The following is a 20,006-nucleotide window of genomic DNA, read 5'->3' on the forward strand; positions in this document are numbered from 1 at the left end:
GTCCAATCGCCTTTATAATTAATATGTCAATTTCCTTGAGAATATGTTTACCAATATATTTATTTGATGTTTTTCTGTCTTGCAGTCCAATTATGAGCAACCAATATACAGGGTAACTTACATTAAAACATAAAATCAATATTTAATACTTTTTTTTTAAGTATTAAATATTGGTTTTATGTTTTAATGTAAGTTAACAGTAACCAATATAAGCTCCATCTATAACAATATACAGGGTGTTTACGAACTCTCTGGAGATCTTTTGGGAGATTTTTTCTTTGGATCAAGCAAACCAAGGACCTATTCTGATTCTGATTAAAAAATGTAATAAAACCTAGGGCAGAAATGCTTAGTTTACTGTCTGTCTGTGTGTATCTGGTTTTTTTTTTATTTACGTATAATTTTAAAACCAGTATGATAAAATATTAAAATTTGGAACAATATTCTTCTTGCATTCTCAAATCAAGAACAAATTAAAATTTATTTGATAAACTATATTTAGTAAAATATGGTTGATTTACTACCAGGATTTTGAAGAAATATTTACCCAAAATATTTGGGTATATTTTTTAATATTGTAGACTAGGATCCAATGGTTTAAAATGATAAAAGTTTTGTTTTTTTAATTTTTATGAAGTGTGCTTGTAGTTTTGTTTCCTGGTAGTTAATAAAAATAAACATGCATTATTTAATTTTTATATTTGTTTATTTCATTATTTTATTTTGTTCAAGATTGTAAGTATATTATGTGACATGTGCTTGCAGGCCTGTCACTGTCACTGGCTTCACTGTTCTCGGAGGCAGAACTGAGCCGCCCCCCAGGTGGCAGTGGGGGTGCAGGTGGGGGGACGGACCTGGTAATGTCGGCGGAGGGAGTGGCACTAGCATTGCTGCGGCGGTTCAGTGACAAACAGCTGCCTCGGGCCTCCGAAATCCAGTGGCTTGTGTCAGAACAGGAGGCTTGTGGCCAGAGGGTGAGTACTAGTTGCAGTATTGTTATCTTGCATATTGGATAGTAATATCTCTAATTAAATGAAAGAAGTACAAAATTTAATTCTGAGAAATTCAAATCATTCTCCAGTTGAGTTGTTACTTGAGAATCATTTCCCACATAGTATTTGGTACAATACTTGTGTTGGGTTACAAACTGAGAGAAACCAGAGCTTAGGAAGGAGTTGCGAGGTGGAGTAGAGTGCTGCAAATGATCTCGTGTTAATTAATGGGACTCTACACTTAGGATGTATCTACTAGAGTACCGTGGCAGAGTGGAACATGGTGTTTCACTTTGGAACAAACTGGTCTGTTTCCTAGCTTGGCATCACATCTCTCTTTATTGTTTTATCTTCTTGTTTCATTTGTTACGTTGAACTATGTAGTATGGATGTCAAACTCCTCATAGCAGAAGTCGTTTTTAAAGGAAACAAAGGAAAAAAAAGAGTGTTGTCACAAGCTGCACCATCATTGCATCTCAAGCAATTATAACACTCTAAACTTGTTTCTATTAAAAGATTTTCAAATCTGTTTAAAACCTGTCAGATGTGTGGGACAAGGGCTGCGTGAAACATTAAAAGTTTATAATTATGTTTTATTTATTTGCCTTCAGATAGAAGGGGCTCAACATTTGCCAATAGAATATGTAGTGAAGTGAAATCTTATTTTTTTATTTTCAACACATTCTGTAGACAAGGCTAGAGTATGTCAAACATCTCTTGTAACAGCCGAAATAACACCAAAATATCAATTAAAAAATAAAAAGTATCTTAGTAGTGTCAAATAATCTTTAAGTCAAAAGATTCATTCAAGAACAAATGGCCAATTTTGGCCAGATATTAGTGTTTTTTTTTTATAAGCAGTTGGTTATTTACCATAAAATCAGTTCTTCTACGTCAAAGTTTTTTAAATAAATTCTTGAAAGAGCGATAAAATTTATACAGAAGCAATAAAAAGTTCAATGAGATTTTAATTAGCGTTTTAGGACGGAACAATTCTTTGGTTGTTAAAGTTGCCTACTAGAGTTTGTAATAATTTTCTGATCTTATAAAATTGCATGATATTATTAATATCTAAATCTATATCTAATATCTAACACAATAATTAAATGACCATAGAAAATATTTCTCAATTTTTTTGACTTATGAGGTATGTTTTTGGCAATATTTGATTTGGAGAAACAATTATATCTTTCCTGTGTTGATTATTATTTATTGATATGTGGTTTTGCTCAAATCAAACCTTTTAATGAGTTTTTACGCCCATGAGATTTACAAACTCTGGTCAACTTCCAAATATTAAGTCCGCCCATCCCGGTTTAAAATAATAGACTATTTCCACAATTAATTTTAATAATCTAAATTTTTGTCTGAATGATTAATTACTTTCCAACAGTACACGATAACAGTTTTAAGTATTATTATCATTGTTTTGCTATATAAAATTGAGAACTGTAATAATAAATGTTGTCACATTGAACTGTGGAATAAATAATATTATGATATTCAGAATAATATTCTACAAGTAGAATTTGTAGCTTTGGTAGTGAAAGTGTTATTTTTGGTATATAAATAGTTGATCATGTATTATATAGTACTTAGTTTTTTCATTCTACTTCATGATCGATCACTGCCTCAAGCCTATACCAGACCATATAATACAATAATTTCACCATTTCGTTTTTAATTTGTCTGTGAATATAAAATCAAGCACTGATTTGGTCTGATACTACAAGAGTTAATATTTTTTTCTTACTATCTAATCTCATACCATACATTTGATATAATTTTGTTGTGTTTTATTTGTAGCTTCATTTTCAAGGCTCTTCTACTTCACTCAGGGCCATATCAGTGTCTACTTGTCTAATCCACTGGCTTGCTGAACTTTTAAGGTCAACTGAGTTTGTTTTGGTTGAGACATTTGCAAAATTCAAATTATTTTGTAGTTACATTTTTATTCCAACTGCTGTTATTTTAGTGTTTGTTTTATTATGAAACATTATGACACTGTATGGTCCATTCATTCGTGGTACAATGAGTGGAAGATGAAATTTTGTTCTGCTTATTGGTTTTGACATTTAGTACACTTTTTTAGTCTGTTTTTTTTTGTACAGTTAAGGCTTATTATAAGTAAGTGTTTGAAGCAGTTACTTTTTTATTTGGTGTTATCTTTGTATTTCCTAAAGTATCTTTGTCCAGTTAATTTCTAGTAGTGCACCTCAACAGTATCCTTTCCTGGTACCAGTCTTTTGTATTTTACCTTAAAATATATTGAGAACTGTATTCCAATACAGCTTACAATGATAATTACTGATCTTATAATAGTTAAATGTCCATTAATTTAACTATAAGTCAGTTGCAATTTCAAATTGATACGCAGAAGGAAATATTCCCCATTTTATTACGTATTATACATAAAATGTTATATTTAAATGATCATAAGACGTAATTCACGAATCTATTGTTTAGTTGCAGGTCTATCATAGTTATATTATACATTTATACATTTTTTGTAAATTTTTTTATGATTTTAGTACATAAGATTGTATATTTTTATTTTTTTCAAAACATTTTTTGTTACTCTTTGCATTGTCTATTTAGTGTCTAATTAGTTATTAGTCACTCTGTATTATATAAAAGTCGGCTATATGTATTTATTTTGGTTGTGGTTTTCTTTGTAGTCTTGTGCAGACGTCGCGGAAAGCAGTCTGTTGACCTTTTAGTTTTTTATGTGAGAGCAAGCTACAAACTGTTTATTTGTGTATTGTGCATCTGTTACACTGACCAGCTACTTGTTTTTGGTCAGTGACTTCCTAAGTTTTTCATTTATTTGTAAACATGAATGTAAATGTTGGAAAATAAATATTTATTTATTGTTATATCTGAATCCTGTTAAATTTTAATATTCAACAGTTGAGAACAATTTATACTGAATGCACTTTTACAACCACTTAATCACTTTATTTGAAGACTATTAATAAAAATATATTGATTGACAAATCAGAAAAAAATAAGAATAAATAGTGTTATGTATCTTTCAGTGTAATTACATTTATGTTACTAGTTAACTATTTTCAGGGCATTTTCCTGTTGTAAATTTATTAAAAACTTAAAATACAATACAAATAAACAAACATGCATGAAAATATAGGACAAAGAAATATAAATAATTTAATTTTGCTGTATGGCTGGTCATAGACAAGAGTAGACTACAGGATTGACCGCCACACACACGACACAGAGCACTACACTAACCGATGCTGACAAGTTTTTTGCACATAGGAAATTCAAATACACTAAACTACACTAAATTGGTGGATAATTTATAAGTTCATGCTTACAACAGAAGAGATTTTAAAGTGAAATTAGATTGGAGCATGATGGAATTTTGAAAATTACCTGAAATCCAATCCAATTAACTTCTAGAAAACATTTTCATTAGGATTTCATTTTTTTAGGGGTTTGGTATGCGGGAGAGGGGTATTGGCTGGAGAGGAAGTAGGAAAATTTGAGAGGGAGGAGCAGGAATTATTTTGTCATTTGAACTGTTGTTTTCACCCCCATTTATGAAACGTAACCTCCATATATTTACAAATTTGTTCTATACATTGTTATTTTATTTTCTTTCGTGGCAATTGATCACAATATTGATAATAAGAATGAAATTGACTGTATATTGGACATACCAAGTTATGAATTGGGAATTTATGATGATCTTTCAGAAGAGGATGCAAATGTCGATGATAATTTATTGATTTAATTATTTATTTACTTATTGACACTTCCCAAGTTTTATCTCGCAGACCGAAAAAAGTAAACCCAATTAGGAGATGTCTTGTCTTCAGCACAACCACATGGTAAGAGTAAGCGAAACGTGAATCCCTCTACAAGTGTGAGTTTTGCAGCGTCGCTTTATGTGTTGTTCCATGTTTTTCAGAATACCATGAACTAAAATATTTCTAGGATTGTATTCTAAAACTGCCATATAGTAAAACAACTGTGGAATAAACCGTCTTATTAATATCCTGATAAAAATAGGCCAAATACACGTTCAATAATTTTTTTAGGGGTGTAATTTAAATACACTATATACAACTAGAAATAATGAACAAAAGTAAAAAAGTTATGTATAACATATATATATATATAGTTATTGAAGGTAAATTAAACTACCCCGTCTCTGCAGCCGCAGTCATGTCGCATGCAGGTTCGGCAAAGAAAATTAAAGATTAAATCAACCCTTCCCTCTAGCTACATTATGTGTAGGGGATTCTATAGTACAAGAAGCTATCACTGCTCATTTTGCTGTCCTAGTGATTGTGAATGGTGTGTAAGTTGCTTGCTTACTGTACAATGTTAAAATTGTATCTAAGCTTGTATGTACAGCTTAATTTATAATGACCCCAGTGATCTACTAAATTAGTGAATTCATTACCTTTAGTTTTTTCTCATTAACAAATTAGTAAGATTTCCACTGACATTTCCAAGTTGGACCAATGTTTAGAAATCTATTTTCATGAGAAAATGTTCTTTAAAAAATCACAGCAGTCCGTTTACCTCCCAAATTAACCCGCGATTGAAGACTGGGTTTTGTGATGTCCCCAGTTGCTGCCGCTGCCCAGCAGTTGGCCCGTAAGCCCAGATGAGGCTGAAGACCAGGATATGAGACAGGCTACCTCCCTGCGAGGCACTGTGGAGTGGGCGCCTCCCCGACCACAGATCATCTTCACCCCACACCCTGCTCCTGAGTGAGTAACAATCATGACCGGCAGTAAACATTGAAATCACAAAATTCTAAGGGTATACTCTTGGAGCTCATTATTAGAAAGTTTCATTTGTTTTGAAACAGTCATGTAAACTGTCAAGAAACAAGGAAAACCTCTCTAAATTAAATATTATTGACAATGCATAAAGTAAAATATATACTTATGAAGTTGTATCCTTTATTAACATTTAAAAAATGAATGAATGACACTCGCATGCCAAATTTGGTTAGTCATTAGATAAATCCCTAACTGGTTAAAGCCACATATTAAATGAGACACTAAATGGCATCCTTACACATATGTGTATTTTCACACATTTCTATAAATGGAAAACATTTGATCTGAGAAATAAACAGTTAAGAGGGTCTGAATAATGTAATAAAAGACATATTGAAGAAGGATTAAAGTATTTGCAGAAATGATTAGATTTCAAACTATTCACCTCATCATACAACTTTTATATTAACAATTAATTTATGGATTAAGGAAATGTGTTTATTTATATTAAATCTCTATGTAATAATAATGTTTTATTGCGTGAACATATTACATGTTATGCAATCATCAGATAACTGAATTAAGCTAAAATTTTTCACTCATACTTGCATCAAAATCCCTTTCTAACATTCAGTTTTGACATTCACTCTCTCTCCTGAGAAGGCAGTCGTTGTGTCATGAACTCGTCCGTACTGTATGCGTAAGTGGTCTAGTGTTGTTTTTAGACGAGTCTTAAATGCCTTCAGCATTGGGGCACTTTTAATCGAGCTTGGCAATTTGTTGACCAATCGAACTCCTGCCTGAGAAGGCAGTCGTTCATGAGCTAACGTTCTATGTCTCACAGATCGGTAGTCGTCCCTGCCTCTCGTTGCATAAGGGTGTATGTCACTACCTCTTATGGTCTCGCATTTGGACTTGAAAAAAATGCAGGTTTCCAATATGTAGAGTCAAGGAAATGTCAACAGTTTCAGATTGTTGAGTTTTTTTTTACATTTATAGAACATTCCTATTTTAAGTTGAAGGGCAGTACATTTGAAATCTTATTGAATAGTGGGTACCAAAGTTAAAAAGTGCACTGATAACTAATATTTTAACAGCCGCCGCAAACTGATGTCCAAGCAGAACTACCGCTGCGCAGGCTGTGGCATGCAGGTGGCTCAGCAGTATGCCAACAAGTTCCGCTATTGCGAATATCTCGGCCGCTACTTCTGCACAGGCTGCCATACCAACCAGCTGGCCATTATCCCAGGTCGTGTCATCCAAAAGTGGGATTTCACCAGGTAATTTTTCTGTCAACAATCATTTAGCTAGACATTTTTTTATTTAATTATCGAATGAGCTCTACAAACTTGTCAAAATAGTATTGTCTTCTTGTGTAGACACTTATGTACGACTTTTAGACTTCCATACATGGTGAACTCTGTTAATTGTTATAGCCTTGCTGTATTGCCCACGAAAGTTGCACTGAATGGGATCTATGATAATGGCTTATTAATGATAACATGCAATGCTTCATCGTGTTATACTATAATAACTCCTACAACTCCAATGTCCATTTTGCCAGTAGCTTGCAGGTTATTTTAGAAGCCTACCAGTCATTATACTGGACATAACACTGATAAGATTCAGAATGGTTCTGTAATAAGTAATAAATATGACATGTATTGAAGTACAAAAAATTATATTTTTGACCAAATAATCGGTTTTGTTTTTATTAAAATACATTGTGCTGTATGGCTTTTTAAATTAAGTTTCGCAAAATGGACATCATGTACTTTTAAAATAATACTTATCTATGGTGTAAGAATCTTACTTTTTTGTTATAATTGTTCCTTCAGTTTTATTTTTTTAAAATAACCGTAAACAGGTGTATTAACCCTAGAACTGTCAATCGAGTTTATAATGTCGATGTGAATTGATTCGGGAGTGGCAATCGACATTAATGTCGATCTGACACGTACCCATTTTAACAATTCGTGTCAACATTACCATACTATTTGTATACCATTTCAGACATAAAAAATTGCTGATTTCAATGGTGAAAATTTGTTTTGTTGTTTTGGCAACAATGATGTAACAGTGACATTTCATGGTTTTATGTGTGGTTTGTTGTAACTCATAAGCCTAGGTCAAGTGACACCTCTGGGGTTTCCTTTATGCTTTCTGGAATCTCAAACTAAGGCAATATTTCAGCAAAAGCTCAAAATTAGTATTTATTTATTGTGAAATTAATATAATCAGTGAAATATTTCTACATTAAAATTTACTTTTTGAAAATAATTGTATCCATAGCAACAAATGTAGGAACGTCCCACCACTTAAAAAAATTTAAAAATTAATTGGTTATTAGTTTATTTATTGTTTTGTAGTGAATATAATTATCTCAAGTTTGGTATATTTTGGAAACATTTAGTGTAAGAATTATTTTTTTTTTTTTTGTAAATGTTTCAAAATAATTTTAGGTACCCCTAACAAATTTAGCCTTTAATGTAAAATTTGTGATATTAGCAATATATCTTGTTTTTTTTTTCAAGATAACCTGGATACCATTTATATATTTTTTGAAACTAGATAAAATTAAGAATAAATTGGCTACCTCAGATTCTAATATTTATTTCATTATCACACTTTTACCAGGTGCAGTCCCACCACTTAAACATTTTTACTGTAGTCATAATTTTTTAATGACTTTGTGTAATCAGGGTGTCAAGTCAACTTCAATCATGAAATTCCTGTACAATTCCCGCATATCTTTAAAATTCCAGGACGACCAAACCAAAAATTGTAGCCCTTATAAGTCTATTCCAAGGCTATATAATGTTTAGTTACTGCCTTAAAAATATATCTGGTACATTCAAATGTATTCTCTTTTTAAATTATGATCTACCTGATTTTGATTTAAAAAATAATATTTAGGCCTAACCATTTTCTCGCAATTAGCGTAAATTTAAATTTATTTTGAATAAGTGAGGGATTTGAAAACTGTTCTGTAACACTTTATCAGCCCAAATACAAAATAGCAAATGTATTACACTCAATAAATTAAAACGGAAGAGCTATTTATAGTAGTAAAAGAAACACATGGGTATGATATTCCTTTCAAAGGCACTAACAAATTATGGCAACCACTGACTACCATACACCATCACAAAATAGACTACAAAATGTTGGCTTGAAGAAATTTCCGGACTTTTTAATACACAAGGTACAACATTAAACACGTTTTAGCGATAGGTAATGCACTTACTGCAGATCGTTATCATCCACAAATATAGTAGCAGACTCGTGGCGCGATGCATGTACATAAATACAGATCTACTAGCAAAATACGATATACTGAACTAGGATAATTTGTTGATTAGGTTATATATCTACAGTTGTTCACACACAAAGTACAACAAAATTACGTTTTCAAGACTGGTAATTTACATAACGCCGATCAGCTATTGTCCAGGTAGATACGCAGCAGACTCGGGGCAATCTACGAATGTAAATGTAATACTAACTGCAAGAAAAATACTATTTTTAAAACTCAGCCTTTTCATTGATTAAATTATCTTTTTACGATTTTTCAAACACAAAATATGACAAAAACTTTTTTTATTGGATAAAGTATACATCCTGACGATCAGCTGATAATGACACATTGAGTCTCCCCAGATTCTATTGTGGAATCCCGTTGATTGATTATCAGACCTGAATCTTTCTTGAAGATCCTGTAGATTTGAGATTTGGCTTTGACACTTCACTAGTTATTACCACAATGCCATAAAACAAATATTTTAAACAGAATATTTCTGTCACAAAGTCATAATTCGTGATTTTTTTGCAATGAACGTGAAACCCTCATTTAAATTCATAACTTTTCCGGGACTTCTGTGACTGGTAAGACACTCTGCTAGAATAATCGGATAATTTTCTCTGTCTATCGTGAAATTCCACGACTTTCTACATTTTGTTAAAAATTCCAGACTATGTCCGGTCTAACCTGATTGGTCAGCAGGCAGGTGCGACGACGCTCTGTCCCTCACTGGTGACCTTGAACTGTCAACTAACTTCACAAACCTCTACCCTCTTTTTCACAAAGATGCGTGCCTGTCCCATATCCTTGAACTTAATAAAAAAAATCAGTGTTGGATGTACTTAGTTTATTTTAAACTTTTTACACATTTTGCTCAAAATTCCTGTACATATCCCACATTAATTTTCCTGTACATAGTAAATTTAAGTACAATTCCAGCATGCTGGACACCATGATAATGTTTTTACACCATAATTATCTCTACATTTTCCAGAAAAAAATAATGTATTACACATATGTATAGTACAAATGTTTCAAGCACGAATACAAAACACCCACAAGTGGCCTCCCATATGAGGAAAAAGTTACTGCCAATTCCAGATTTAAATTATATGGTCCAAACCTCTTATTTTGTTTAATTTTAAAACTTTTTTCGTATTATTTTACTTCGTTACAATGACCTATTCTTTGGAGCTACTGTGTGATTAAAAATTTTCCAAAAGGTAACAGATTTTAAAAAAATGTTATGTAGGTTTTATGGTTTTTTTTAACACGTTTGCTGCTAAAAATCCCTATATAGAGTTCCCTATATGCTCAAATTTTTTAAATATATTTTTACTTACTTTTGGATAAAGTATGATAGAAATATATGAAAACTACTCATAAGTCACCAAAATTATCACTCTCTACCATTTTAGAAATGCGGTAATTGTTGTGTTACCGCTAGCTCCTGGGGACAGTCTTCTGTAACAGGTCAAATTACGACATTTGAATATTCGCGGGGAATTGGCAGACTGTGACGTCAGTGAATCACATGTTGTCGGAATTGAGATTTATTTAATTAATAACGGAGAAATATATTAAAACTTTATACGGGAACAAATTTAATTAATTAAAATGAATTAAACATAACCAAAATTCGTGTTTTACAAAAGTACTAAATAAAATTACGCAGAAAAGCCAATTGTGGGATAAAATGACTTGCATATTGATGACGTCATAAAGCACATGTTGCTAAAAATTTAAATAAAAAGCTTTGGAAAAATAATAAAAGAAAATAGAAAGACTTAAATTGATTAATTATAGTGAACGTGATAAATTTCGACAATTATAAGAAAAGAATCAAATTATATTTAATCGTGAAGACGCTGATTTGAACGGGAGAGGGGATGAGTATTGTTTTGAGCCGGTATGCATAGTTTTATACGGAGAATCCTTCCTCTCTTTCTAGACTTGAAGCAAGGAGGTTGTGCTCATGTGGATCCTCCTGGGACAGTAGTGATAAAATTAATAGGAAACTGTATTATGGTGTATTGAAGTTTTAATAAGGGATGGGATGTTATGTTAGATTCTCAAGTTATCAAAGCAAGTTGAGTGGAATTATATATGTATGGACAGTGTAATATAAAATAAATTGACATCAAGGTCATTTGCTTTGAGTTTTATTTGAGTGTCCCATCTATAAAGAAGTGTGATAGGAACTTTAATGGAGTGATATTGAGTTTTTTAACCATTCTTCAATCTATTTAAAAACCTGACATAGATATAGACTTGTTGTTGGTGATATCAACAACACCACAGACATTGAATTTTGATAGTTATTTGGTATCAACTTGGAATAATATGAGTTAGCCAACACGAAGTAATTTACATAACCAATGAGAGGGAGCACATTTTGAATACCGATTGGGAGAAAATTGGGACAACAAACGTGGGTCTGGAACGTGGCAGAGTTTCAAACAAACGAGGGGACCGTAGCAAAAGGACACAGCTAGCTTTGGGCAGATCTTGAGCAAGATGGCGACCAACGCGATCCGTAGGAAAATGGCACAGCAACGTGGGGCTCGCAGCACTTCCTTGCCAGCTGGTAACTTTAGTTACCGCTCACACTAGGGAACGCCCTTTTATGGCAGTGGGAATATTTCAAAATGAATACATTGTAGCTAAGTGAACTGTATTTTATTCATTTTAGACAAACATAAACCATATTTATACGTAAATGTGAAAACCAAAATGAATGTAAAAGTTTATAAACATGTGAAAAAGTTTATATAAATCTCCGCTAATTCACTCAAATTCAGTTATTATTTACAAATATGTGGTGAGTAATTATATCAAAATATATTTAAATGTTTACTTGAAATTATACCAAAAACATTGTAGTACATAAGTTTATAAAAATGTATTCCAATCCAGTTGTGAGCACTCCATTGCGGTGGGTTGGTCTCGTAATCAGGATCCTCAACTTCTGAGTTTGTCTGGTACTCCACATCATCATGTTGTTATACTCATTGTCTGAACTCAATATTGGCTCTGTTGTATGCTTAGAACTTGGTTGTTGTACACTACTTGGTCCCGGAGGAAGATCCATTATGTTGCACAATCACTTACTACTATAACAACTTTAAAAATCATTAAAAATAATGAAAAAGTCTAATGTGAAAACTAAGTGCATAAAAATGCGGAAAAGTACCTCCTGAGGAGCAAGAAATACAGTGTTGTGATAGCTTGAGTGCTGGCCGCATACTGACCTTATTTCAGAACAAAGGCTCTGTGGTAACCATAGTAACCACCCGTTCCTAGCGCAGCATAGCAGTGGTAACCAGAGTTACCGCCCGCAGCGAACGTGTTAATGTGGTTTCTAGAGAGATTAAGACAACTATCTCTATTAATAAAAAATATTTATTAGATTTATGTAAATGTTCGATCAGAATTTAAAATTGCTCGGTGTTGCTAGTAGGCTATTTCCCATTATTTTTAGAAGTGATAAATTGTGGTTCAATAATGCATTTTTTTATTTCAGATGTGCAGTTTCTATTTTCTGTTACCGGTTACTAGACCAAATGGCCAGTGATCCTCTTTTTAACATCAATGACCTAAACGCCAATCTCTATCACAAGATAAAGGTCCTGGACAAGACCAGAGTGTACCGCCTTCAGCTCCACTATCTCAAGGATTTTCTTACTACTTGCAGATTTGCTATCGAGTAAGTCGTTTTTCTTTTTCATTGTTTTATATTTCCTAAGTGTTTTGTATTTTCTTGATGTCCTGTATTGGAGTTTAAATTATGAGGCATATCCAAAAAAATAAGTGTACTGAGGCTCTCATGGCCGGAAAGATTTTTGTTACCTAATTTTAAACCTCAACCGGAGTTTTTCCCTTCCTAACGAGAGAATGGATGAAATTCCATATTTTACATTTTTAATAAAACTTATTGTCACATCAACAGTTCTCAATGTACTGACCTCGAACTGGTCTCGTTGCGAAGGGAGGAATCAGTGTAGCCAACATGTCTGAAAAAATCCTTCCAGCCGTGAGAGCCTTAGTACACTTAATTTCTGGATATACCTTGTATCTTGCGTGTATTTTTGATCATACAGTATAGTTAAAACTAAGCATTTCAAAATCTTAAAATTTGTTTTGTTTTAACATATTTTGTTTGTGTTTTCTTGGTATGATGTGTAGGCATGGTTGGATACAGAAGTTAATAAAAAATTTCTAGTTAGAAAATAATTATTAATTGTATTTTAACAGGCAAGAAACAGGTTTGCAGGAGTTCTTAAAGACCACCCCACCTTATTTCCTGGCAGAACCTCACGTGTACTCGTTGCAGGACCTTGTTCAGGTAAAGATGGGAGAGCTGAGCGAGAAACTCAAGGATCTGGTCCAGGCTGCCCTAGCCCACGTCAAGGACTGTGTGGTTAGTAAATTCTGTTATTGGTTAAGATTGTTCAGGGTAAAGCTTTGATAGTGGTTTTTTTTTTTTTTTTTTTCCTTCTGAGGGAAGAGGACACTTTGTCCCCGCACTTAGTCCTAAAAGGACCTTTGCGCCTCCCTTACTTTAATTTGTGCCCTCAAAAACCGAGGCTTTTGCAAAAAACCAATCAGATTTAAGGGCTCCTGTTCTCTGATGTCCTTGGGGCTGAGGAGATATGCTCCCAAGTATCTTTTCCTAGTCTCTACGATGGCAGGACAATCCAACCAAATGTGCTCTGCTGACTCCTCCTCTTCTCCACAGAGTCTACATTCGCTGCTCCGACTAAGGCCTACCTTCAAAAGGTGCTTCCTCAGAGGGCCATGTCCTGTCAACATTCCTAATATCAGTCTTATATCCTCCTTATTCTGGTCTAGGAGAGCTGTCCACCCTTTTGCATAAGGAGAGATAAACATTTTGGATATTCTTAAACCCGAGGCTCTGCTCCAATTCTTGTATCTTGTCCTCTTTTCCCAATCTTTAACCAGAGCTTTAATGTTGGAGAAGGATATTCCACAACCTGGCTCAGGCCCCACCAATGTGGATTCTGCTCCCTTTTTGGCGAGGATGTCCGCTTTTTCGTTCCCATGAATTCCTTCATGACCCGGCACCCAGCCGAGTGTTACTCTGTTTTATTTTGTTTAGTCCACTAGTTAAATTAGGCCGGTGATAATGTTTGTCAGCACACGTCACATGTGATTGAAATCAGTGACTCATGCAAGACCATACAAGCGAACTTGAATCGGAATGTTCTGAAGCTTTGTGACAAAATTGTTATAATAACTACAAGAGTTGGTTTGTGAACAGCTGTGACTTCTTGTGTTCTTGCAATCATGAAATATGAATAGATCTATTCGTTTACTTTGAAACAAAGCAGCTCAGATCTTCTGAGCTACCTAATAACTTTATTCTACCATGTATTCCACAATTAAACAACTCTTTGTTTAAAGTTTGTTATTAACGATGGATGATATGAAAACACAGCAGAATTTCCACCATTTGTCATCATTGTATGTCACTATAATAGAACACTATATTTTGAGACTTGGGATCTATGCTCTTCTTCAAGTGTAAAAAATACCTTAAGGAATAAGCAAAAAACCTTTATTTTTAACCTTTTTCATATAGGTTATATGTTTACACTTGAAGAACAGGCTAGATTCCAATCTTTGAAAAGTAACAATATATTTTTGTCACAATGCTTTTAAAGTTTTTATTTTTCTATTCGCTGTTTACCAATGGCCTTGTACGTAATTTTCTGCAGTATAACATGGGAGTCATAGGCATCTTCTTTACGTAAAGTACGCCAATGGTATAGCTTGATAGATAAGCAATATTGGAAGATATTCTCATTTTTTTATCCATTTTCGAATAATTGGACATCTAAATTTATTGGACAGTGTATTTGGGAGCTTTGAAAATAGTTTCTATGAGTACAATGAGATATAATTTAACCCTTTCAGGGCCAGGACCAAGTATGAGATGTTGCAAAATTTTTTCACATATCATATCCCCTTGTGACCAGTCAAAAGTGCCAGGCTAAAATTGGTGATTTTGCAGTCTCTTAGATTAAAATTTATAACTTTTCATAAAAATTAGAGAATTACCTAAAAGTTGCACCAAATTACTCGTATAGATATATACTATCAATAAAAAAATATATACATGTAGTTTTAAGTAATTTAAAATAAAAAAAAAAATAATGTTTTAATGGATTACATACAAAAAATTTTATTGTTTTATTTTTTTTGTAAATAACTAAAAAAGGAAAAATAATTTTACTGTGGGAAGCTATGTTATTATATTGTACATTTAGAAAGGAACAACCATACAAAATTTTGTGTTATTTCTCTCATAAATAAATTTTTTATGACACATTTTGTATAAATACGCATAATTGTACTTCGCAACATTTTATAAATGATAAACCAACTGACTCATACACTGCAAGAAATTTTAAATAAATATTCACATTATGGATGTACCGGTTAACAGATGATTGTAGGATCCATAAACAGTTTCAATACAGTTAAAAACACTATTTACCAAGAAATATTTACACAATTTTATTTGAAATTTATTTACACTTTTTCTATTTACAAATATGCGACTTACAATATCACTCCCGTGAGATCACAAATTGTCAGTCATTGTAACTACTACACACAATAGTTAAGCAGGTAACTACTAACACTACTAATATTTACAACCACAAAATAAAATAATGAAGAAGAATCCAGCATACAATAATACGACTACACTAAAGCATAAAGAATTAACAACAATAGATCGAGTCAGCTGATAATGTCACGTGACAATTACGAAATAAAAATGCATAGACCTCCAAAATAAAAATGATATTCATATTAATTATCTACAAATATACCAGGGAATAAAAAAACATAAAACTTTAATCATTTGACGTCGTATTTATTTAAGAAAACGACGAATATCAAGGCAGCAATATATTGCCGCCTGGCACTTTTCAGATGCAATCTATGACAGCAATATATTGCCGCCTGGCCCGGAAAGGGTTAATAGACAGTGGTTATTTTATTACCTTTCATCTTCAGTTTTGAGTTTGTTATAATCACTCTACTACGAAGTTTCCATGTTGTGTTGCACCATGGTCAATAAATATCATAAGATGAACTTCCCGGTCAAGTAGACATTTTTATGAATTTAAAACACACGTATATAAACACAAGGATAGAATTGGGTGTTTGGAGGAACATATTCTCTATTTACAGTAGCCAGCTCGAGTGCACTGATTATGATGATGGCATTGGCAGGTTGAACTTGTGTTCTTGACCTTGAACTGGTTCTGTAATAATGATTAACTGTTATCGAGTATGTATACAGGTTCATCTCTCTTGAAAATCTATTATTTTCAAAGGACACCATCGTCTTTTCAGAACACATTAGACCTAAATAATTCTGTCATTAAGCAGACGGGTAAAATAAACTTGTTTGTTAACTTTATTTTCTAAGTTGATGTCACAACTCATAAAAATTAGTTTTATTATTTTTCTTATGAATAATTTTCTGTAAAAGTATTGTGTATCACTTTATTTTGTGTATACAAATGTAGACAACAGAAGACTTTATTCTTATTCCAGAATGAAATATGCCAAATTCTTACTACTACGCTGTACAAAAACATTACAGAATGTACAAAATATTTCTTTCAATAAATAAAATACTTATATTTTCTTTGGATCCCTATGAACTGTTGTCTTCAAAGTATTAATAAATACAAGTAGTTTAATTGACTTTATTTTAAATTTTTACTTTCTTATAAAATTATAATTTGTAAAATATGAATTTTAACTTGATTTTAATAAATAACATTTTGCTATAAAAGCCATATAAAATCTTAGGGACTAGTAACGACTATTCGAATAGTTTGGATATACGAGGGGGTACCCAAAAAAAAACGGAATTATTTTATAAAAATTATATATTATCAAATTTTTTACAATACGACCTTATCTCCTTCAAAATAATCTCCATTACAACTAATACACTTGTCCAACGGTATTTCCATTGATCAAAACATTTTTTTGTACTCATCTTTAGAAATGGCTGCAAGCTCGAGCTTCGTTTTTTTCTTAACCTCTTCAACGCTGTCAAATCGTTGACCTATCAAGCCTCTTTTCATGTGTGAAAATAAAAAAAAGTCGCATGGAGCGAGGTCAGGCGAGTAAGGTGCGTGGGGCAGCGGAACCATGCCGTTTTTGGCTAAAAACTGCCTAACTGAGATGGCTGTGTGTGCCGGTGCGTTGTCGTGGTGGAAGAACCAGTCTCCAGTCTGCCACAAATCGGGTCTTTTCTGGCGAACACTGTTGCGCAATCTTCTTAAAATCTCCAAATAAAATGTTTGGTTGACAGTCTGACCTGGAGGAACAAACTCAGAATGAACAATGCCTTTAGCATCAAAAAAGCAAATCAACATGGTTTTGATGTTTGATTTGACTTGCCGACATTTTTTTGGACGAGGTGAAGATGGCGACTTCCATTGGCTTGACTGTTGCTTCGTTTCTGGGTCATAACCATAGCACCATGACTCATCACCAGTAATTACCTTTTCCAGAAAATCGGGATCATTTTCGAGATGTTCTTTCAGAAGGCGGCAAGTTTCAACTCGATGTGCCTTTTGATGGTCAGTCAGAAGTCGAGGAACAAATTTGGCATCAACCCTTTTCAGTCCTAAATCTCCTGTTAAAATTCGCTGAACAGAGCTCCAAGTTAACCCACTACTCTCTGATAGTTCCTCAATTGTCTGTCGACGGTCGGTGAGCACAAGTTCACGAATTTTCTCAACATTTTCGTCCGTTCGAGAGGTTGATGGACGTCCAGAACGAGGTTTGTCTTCAATCGACATGTCGCCATTTTTAAATCGAGCGAACCACTCGTAGACCTGAGTTTTCCCCATAGCATCATCTTTGTAAGCTGTATTCAACATTAAAATAGTTTCTGCAGCATTTTTACCAAGTAAAAAACAAAATTTCACAGCTGCACGTTGTTCACTTAAACTTGCCATGACAAAAAACGAAACAAGAACAAAACAGGGTTAGTGAAAACAGTCACTACGAACGAACAGAATGCACTAGGACAACGGAACTGGGGTCACTGAGCTCGCAATGGGTTGCGCGACACACGCCTAGCGGCAGGAATGTGTACTACACGCTGCCGGCTGCCAGCAATACAATTCCGGTTACTTTTGGGTACCCCCTCGTATTGTGAGATAGGTGTGGCATTTGGCTGTTAGGGAGACTGACAGAGAAAGTTTGGATTCTCTTACGTTAGTATAGCTATAAAAGTGTTACGTACGTATCAGAACTTAGTTCAAACATACCATTTTATACTAAAATAGGGATTATTATTAGAGAAAACACATATGTGTGAACATAGCTACTAATATTATTTGGAATAATCTTTATTACAAAACGTTAGTCTAGGTTAAACATGATCAATCTTGACTGTTCTGTCCACAGCTATGTCAGGGGCGTGGATTCATGTGTGAGGAGTGCAAGAAGTCCGAGGTGATCTTCCCTTGGCAACTGACCAAAGTCCACCGATGTCCAAACTGCGGAAACTGCTTCCACCTGAGCTGCTATACACCAAAGACGCAGTGTGGCCGTTGTAGCCGACTGCACACAAGGCGCAAGAACTCCATAATGACCGTTGATTGACTACTTCCCTATTAAAAAAGTCATAATTTCTGAAGTGGTGACATTGTTTTCACCTCAAGGAAAACACGCTATTGAGTTATCCATCATCAAGCGATGCAAGTTTATAAATTTAAGGATAATCAAAATTCGTTACGAATAGTCATTATTATTAAGTCAAGTGAATTTGTAATTAGTCTGACTGACCTTCATAATTAAAGGTCATTTATTTAGTCTCCTTTCACACAGATTGTTCTATAGCTTGTCACGAAATAACTATACACATCAAGACACCTAAAGTTCGACTGATACTCTAGATTATATAGAACTGCACAAGTTAGTGACTAGTTTTGTAGTCATGCATATTTTTTTACAGTTTGTATTAGGAAATCTTTGACTTTATTCAGTCTGTTGTTAGTCTGTGATGGCGTTATCAGTAAGTAAAGCTGTAAAGTTATACTCACCCTGTTAAATGGGTTGGGCAATGTGTGAACATTGAACGGAAGCTGTGAACCCCGTCCTGAAACCGTACAATCAAATGGTGCTCCTCGTACTGCCACTTATACTTGAGCAGGTCATATACAGGTCTTTCTTAGTGTTAAGTTTGTAGCCTATATTAGGCAATGTGATTTCATAGATTTTAAAACCAAAATGTATTGAATAGCCCTTAAGTCAAGAATTAACCAACGTATATTGAAGTCAATTTTCTTCACTTATTTCTTGTCAGTTTTGTTTGTTTGGTTATTAGAAGTTATAATATTCTAATCCTGTGATCAAAGCAGCTCATATTGACTTATACACACTCGGTGACACTTCATTGTTACTGTCTAATCTAATATAATAATAAATTTGGAAAATGCAGGACCATGTTTTAATTAACTTTTTCTCTTTGTGTGCCTGTACCTGTTATAATATTTTATTAAATATAATTTTATATTTTATCAAAAATAAATTGTTCAAATTATTTAAGAATTCCAATTTTTTATCCTTGTCTCACATTTTAAATTTATTAATCCTGGTATAGTACTAAAAGACATGGCCAGAACTTGCATGACATCTCTGTGTACTCAATTATTTGTTTCTTTATAGATTCAGTCTTATGTATGGTTAACACATTCACTGCGAGTGATGAGCATGCTCATCATGCAAAAATGGCGTGCCGGGCGGTGGACGAGCGAGCTTGGCATACAGCAGCTGCTTTCATATTGCCTCAGTGTGAGCTGAGCAGTTGCCCGGGAAGGCTGTAACACTCATAGCGAGGTGTGCCTGTTTCGGTGAGTCAGTTGGTGCGATTCGTCGCCGGTTCGC

The 20,006-nt window shown here is 33.6% G+C and overlaps 1 protein-coding gene across 4 annotated transcripts in view; it reads left to right on the top strand.

The window, feature by feature from the left end:
- LOC124365013 (run domain Beclin-1-interacting and cysteine-rich domain-containing protein) overlaps positions 1-19,562 on the top strand; it is a 77,397-nt gene extending 57,835 nt beyond the window's left edge. For all 4 annotated transcript variants that reach the window (XM_046820890.1, XM_046820891.1, XM_046820892.1 and 1 more), the window contains 6 exons: positions 766-974; positions 5,595-5,737; positions 6,850-7,032; positions 12,577-12,759; positions 13,308-13,473; positions 18,525-19,562. In XM_046820890.1, the coding sequence (XP_046676846.1) occupies positions 766-974; positions 5,595-5,737; positions 6,850-7,032; positions 12,577-12,759; positions 13,308-13,473; positions 18,525-18,722 (1,082 nt within the window). In that variant the 3' untranslated portion in view covers positions 18,723-19,562. The remainder of the gene's footprint in view (positions 1-765; positions 975-5,594; positions 5,738-6,849; positions 7,033-12,576; positions 12,760-13,307; positions 13,474-18,524) is intronic.
- Positions 19,563-20,006: the final 444 nt, after the last annotated feature.

The sequence above is a fragment of the Homalodisca vitripennis genome, chromosome 6 (genome assembly GCF_021130785.1).
Source record: "Homalodisca vitripennis isolate AUS2020 chromosome 6, UT_GWSS_2.1, whole genome shotgun sequence".
Classification (NCBI taxonomy): domain Eukaryota; kingdom Metazoa; phylum Arthropoda; class Insecta; order Hemiptera; family Cicadellidae; genus Homalodisca; species Homalodisca vitripennis.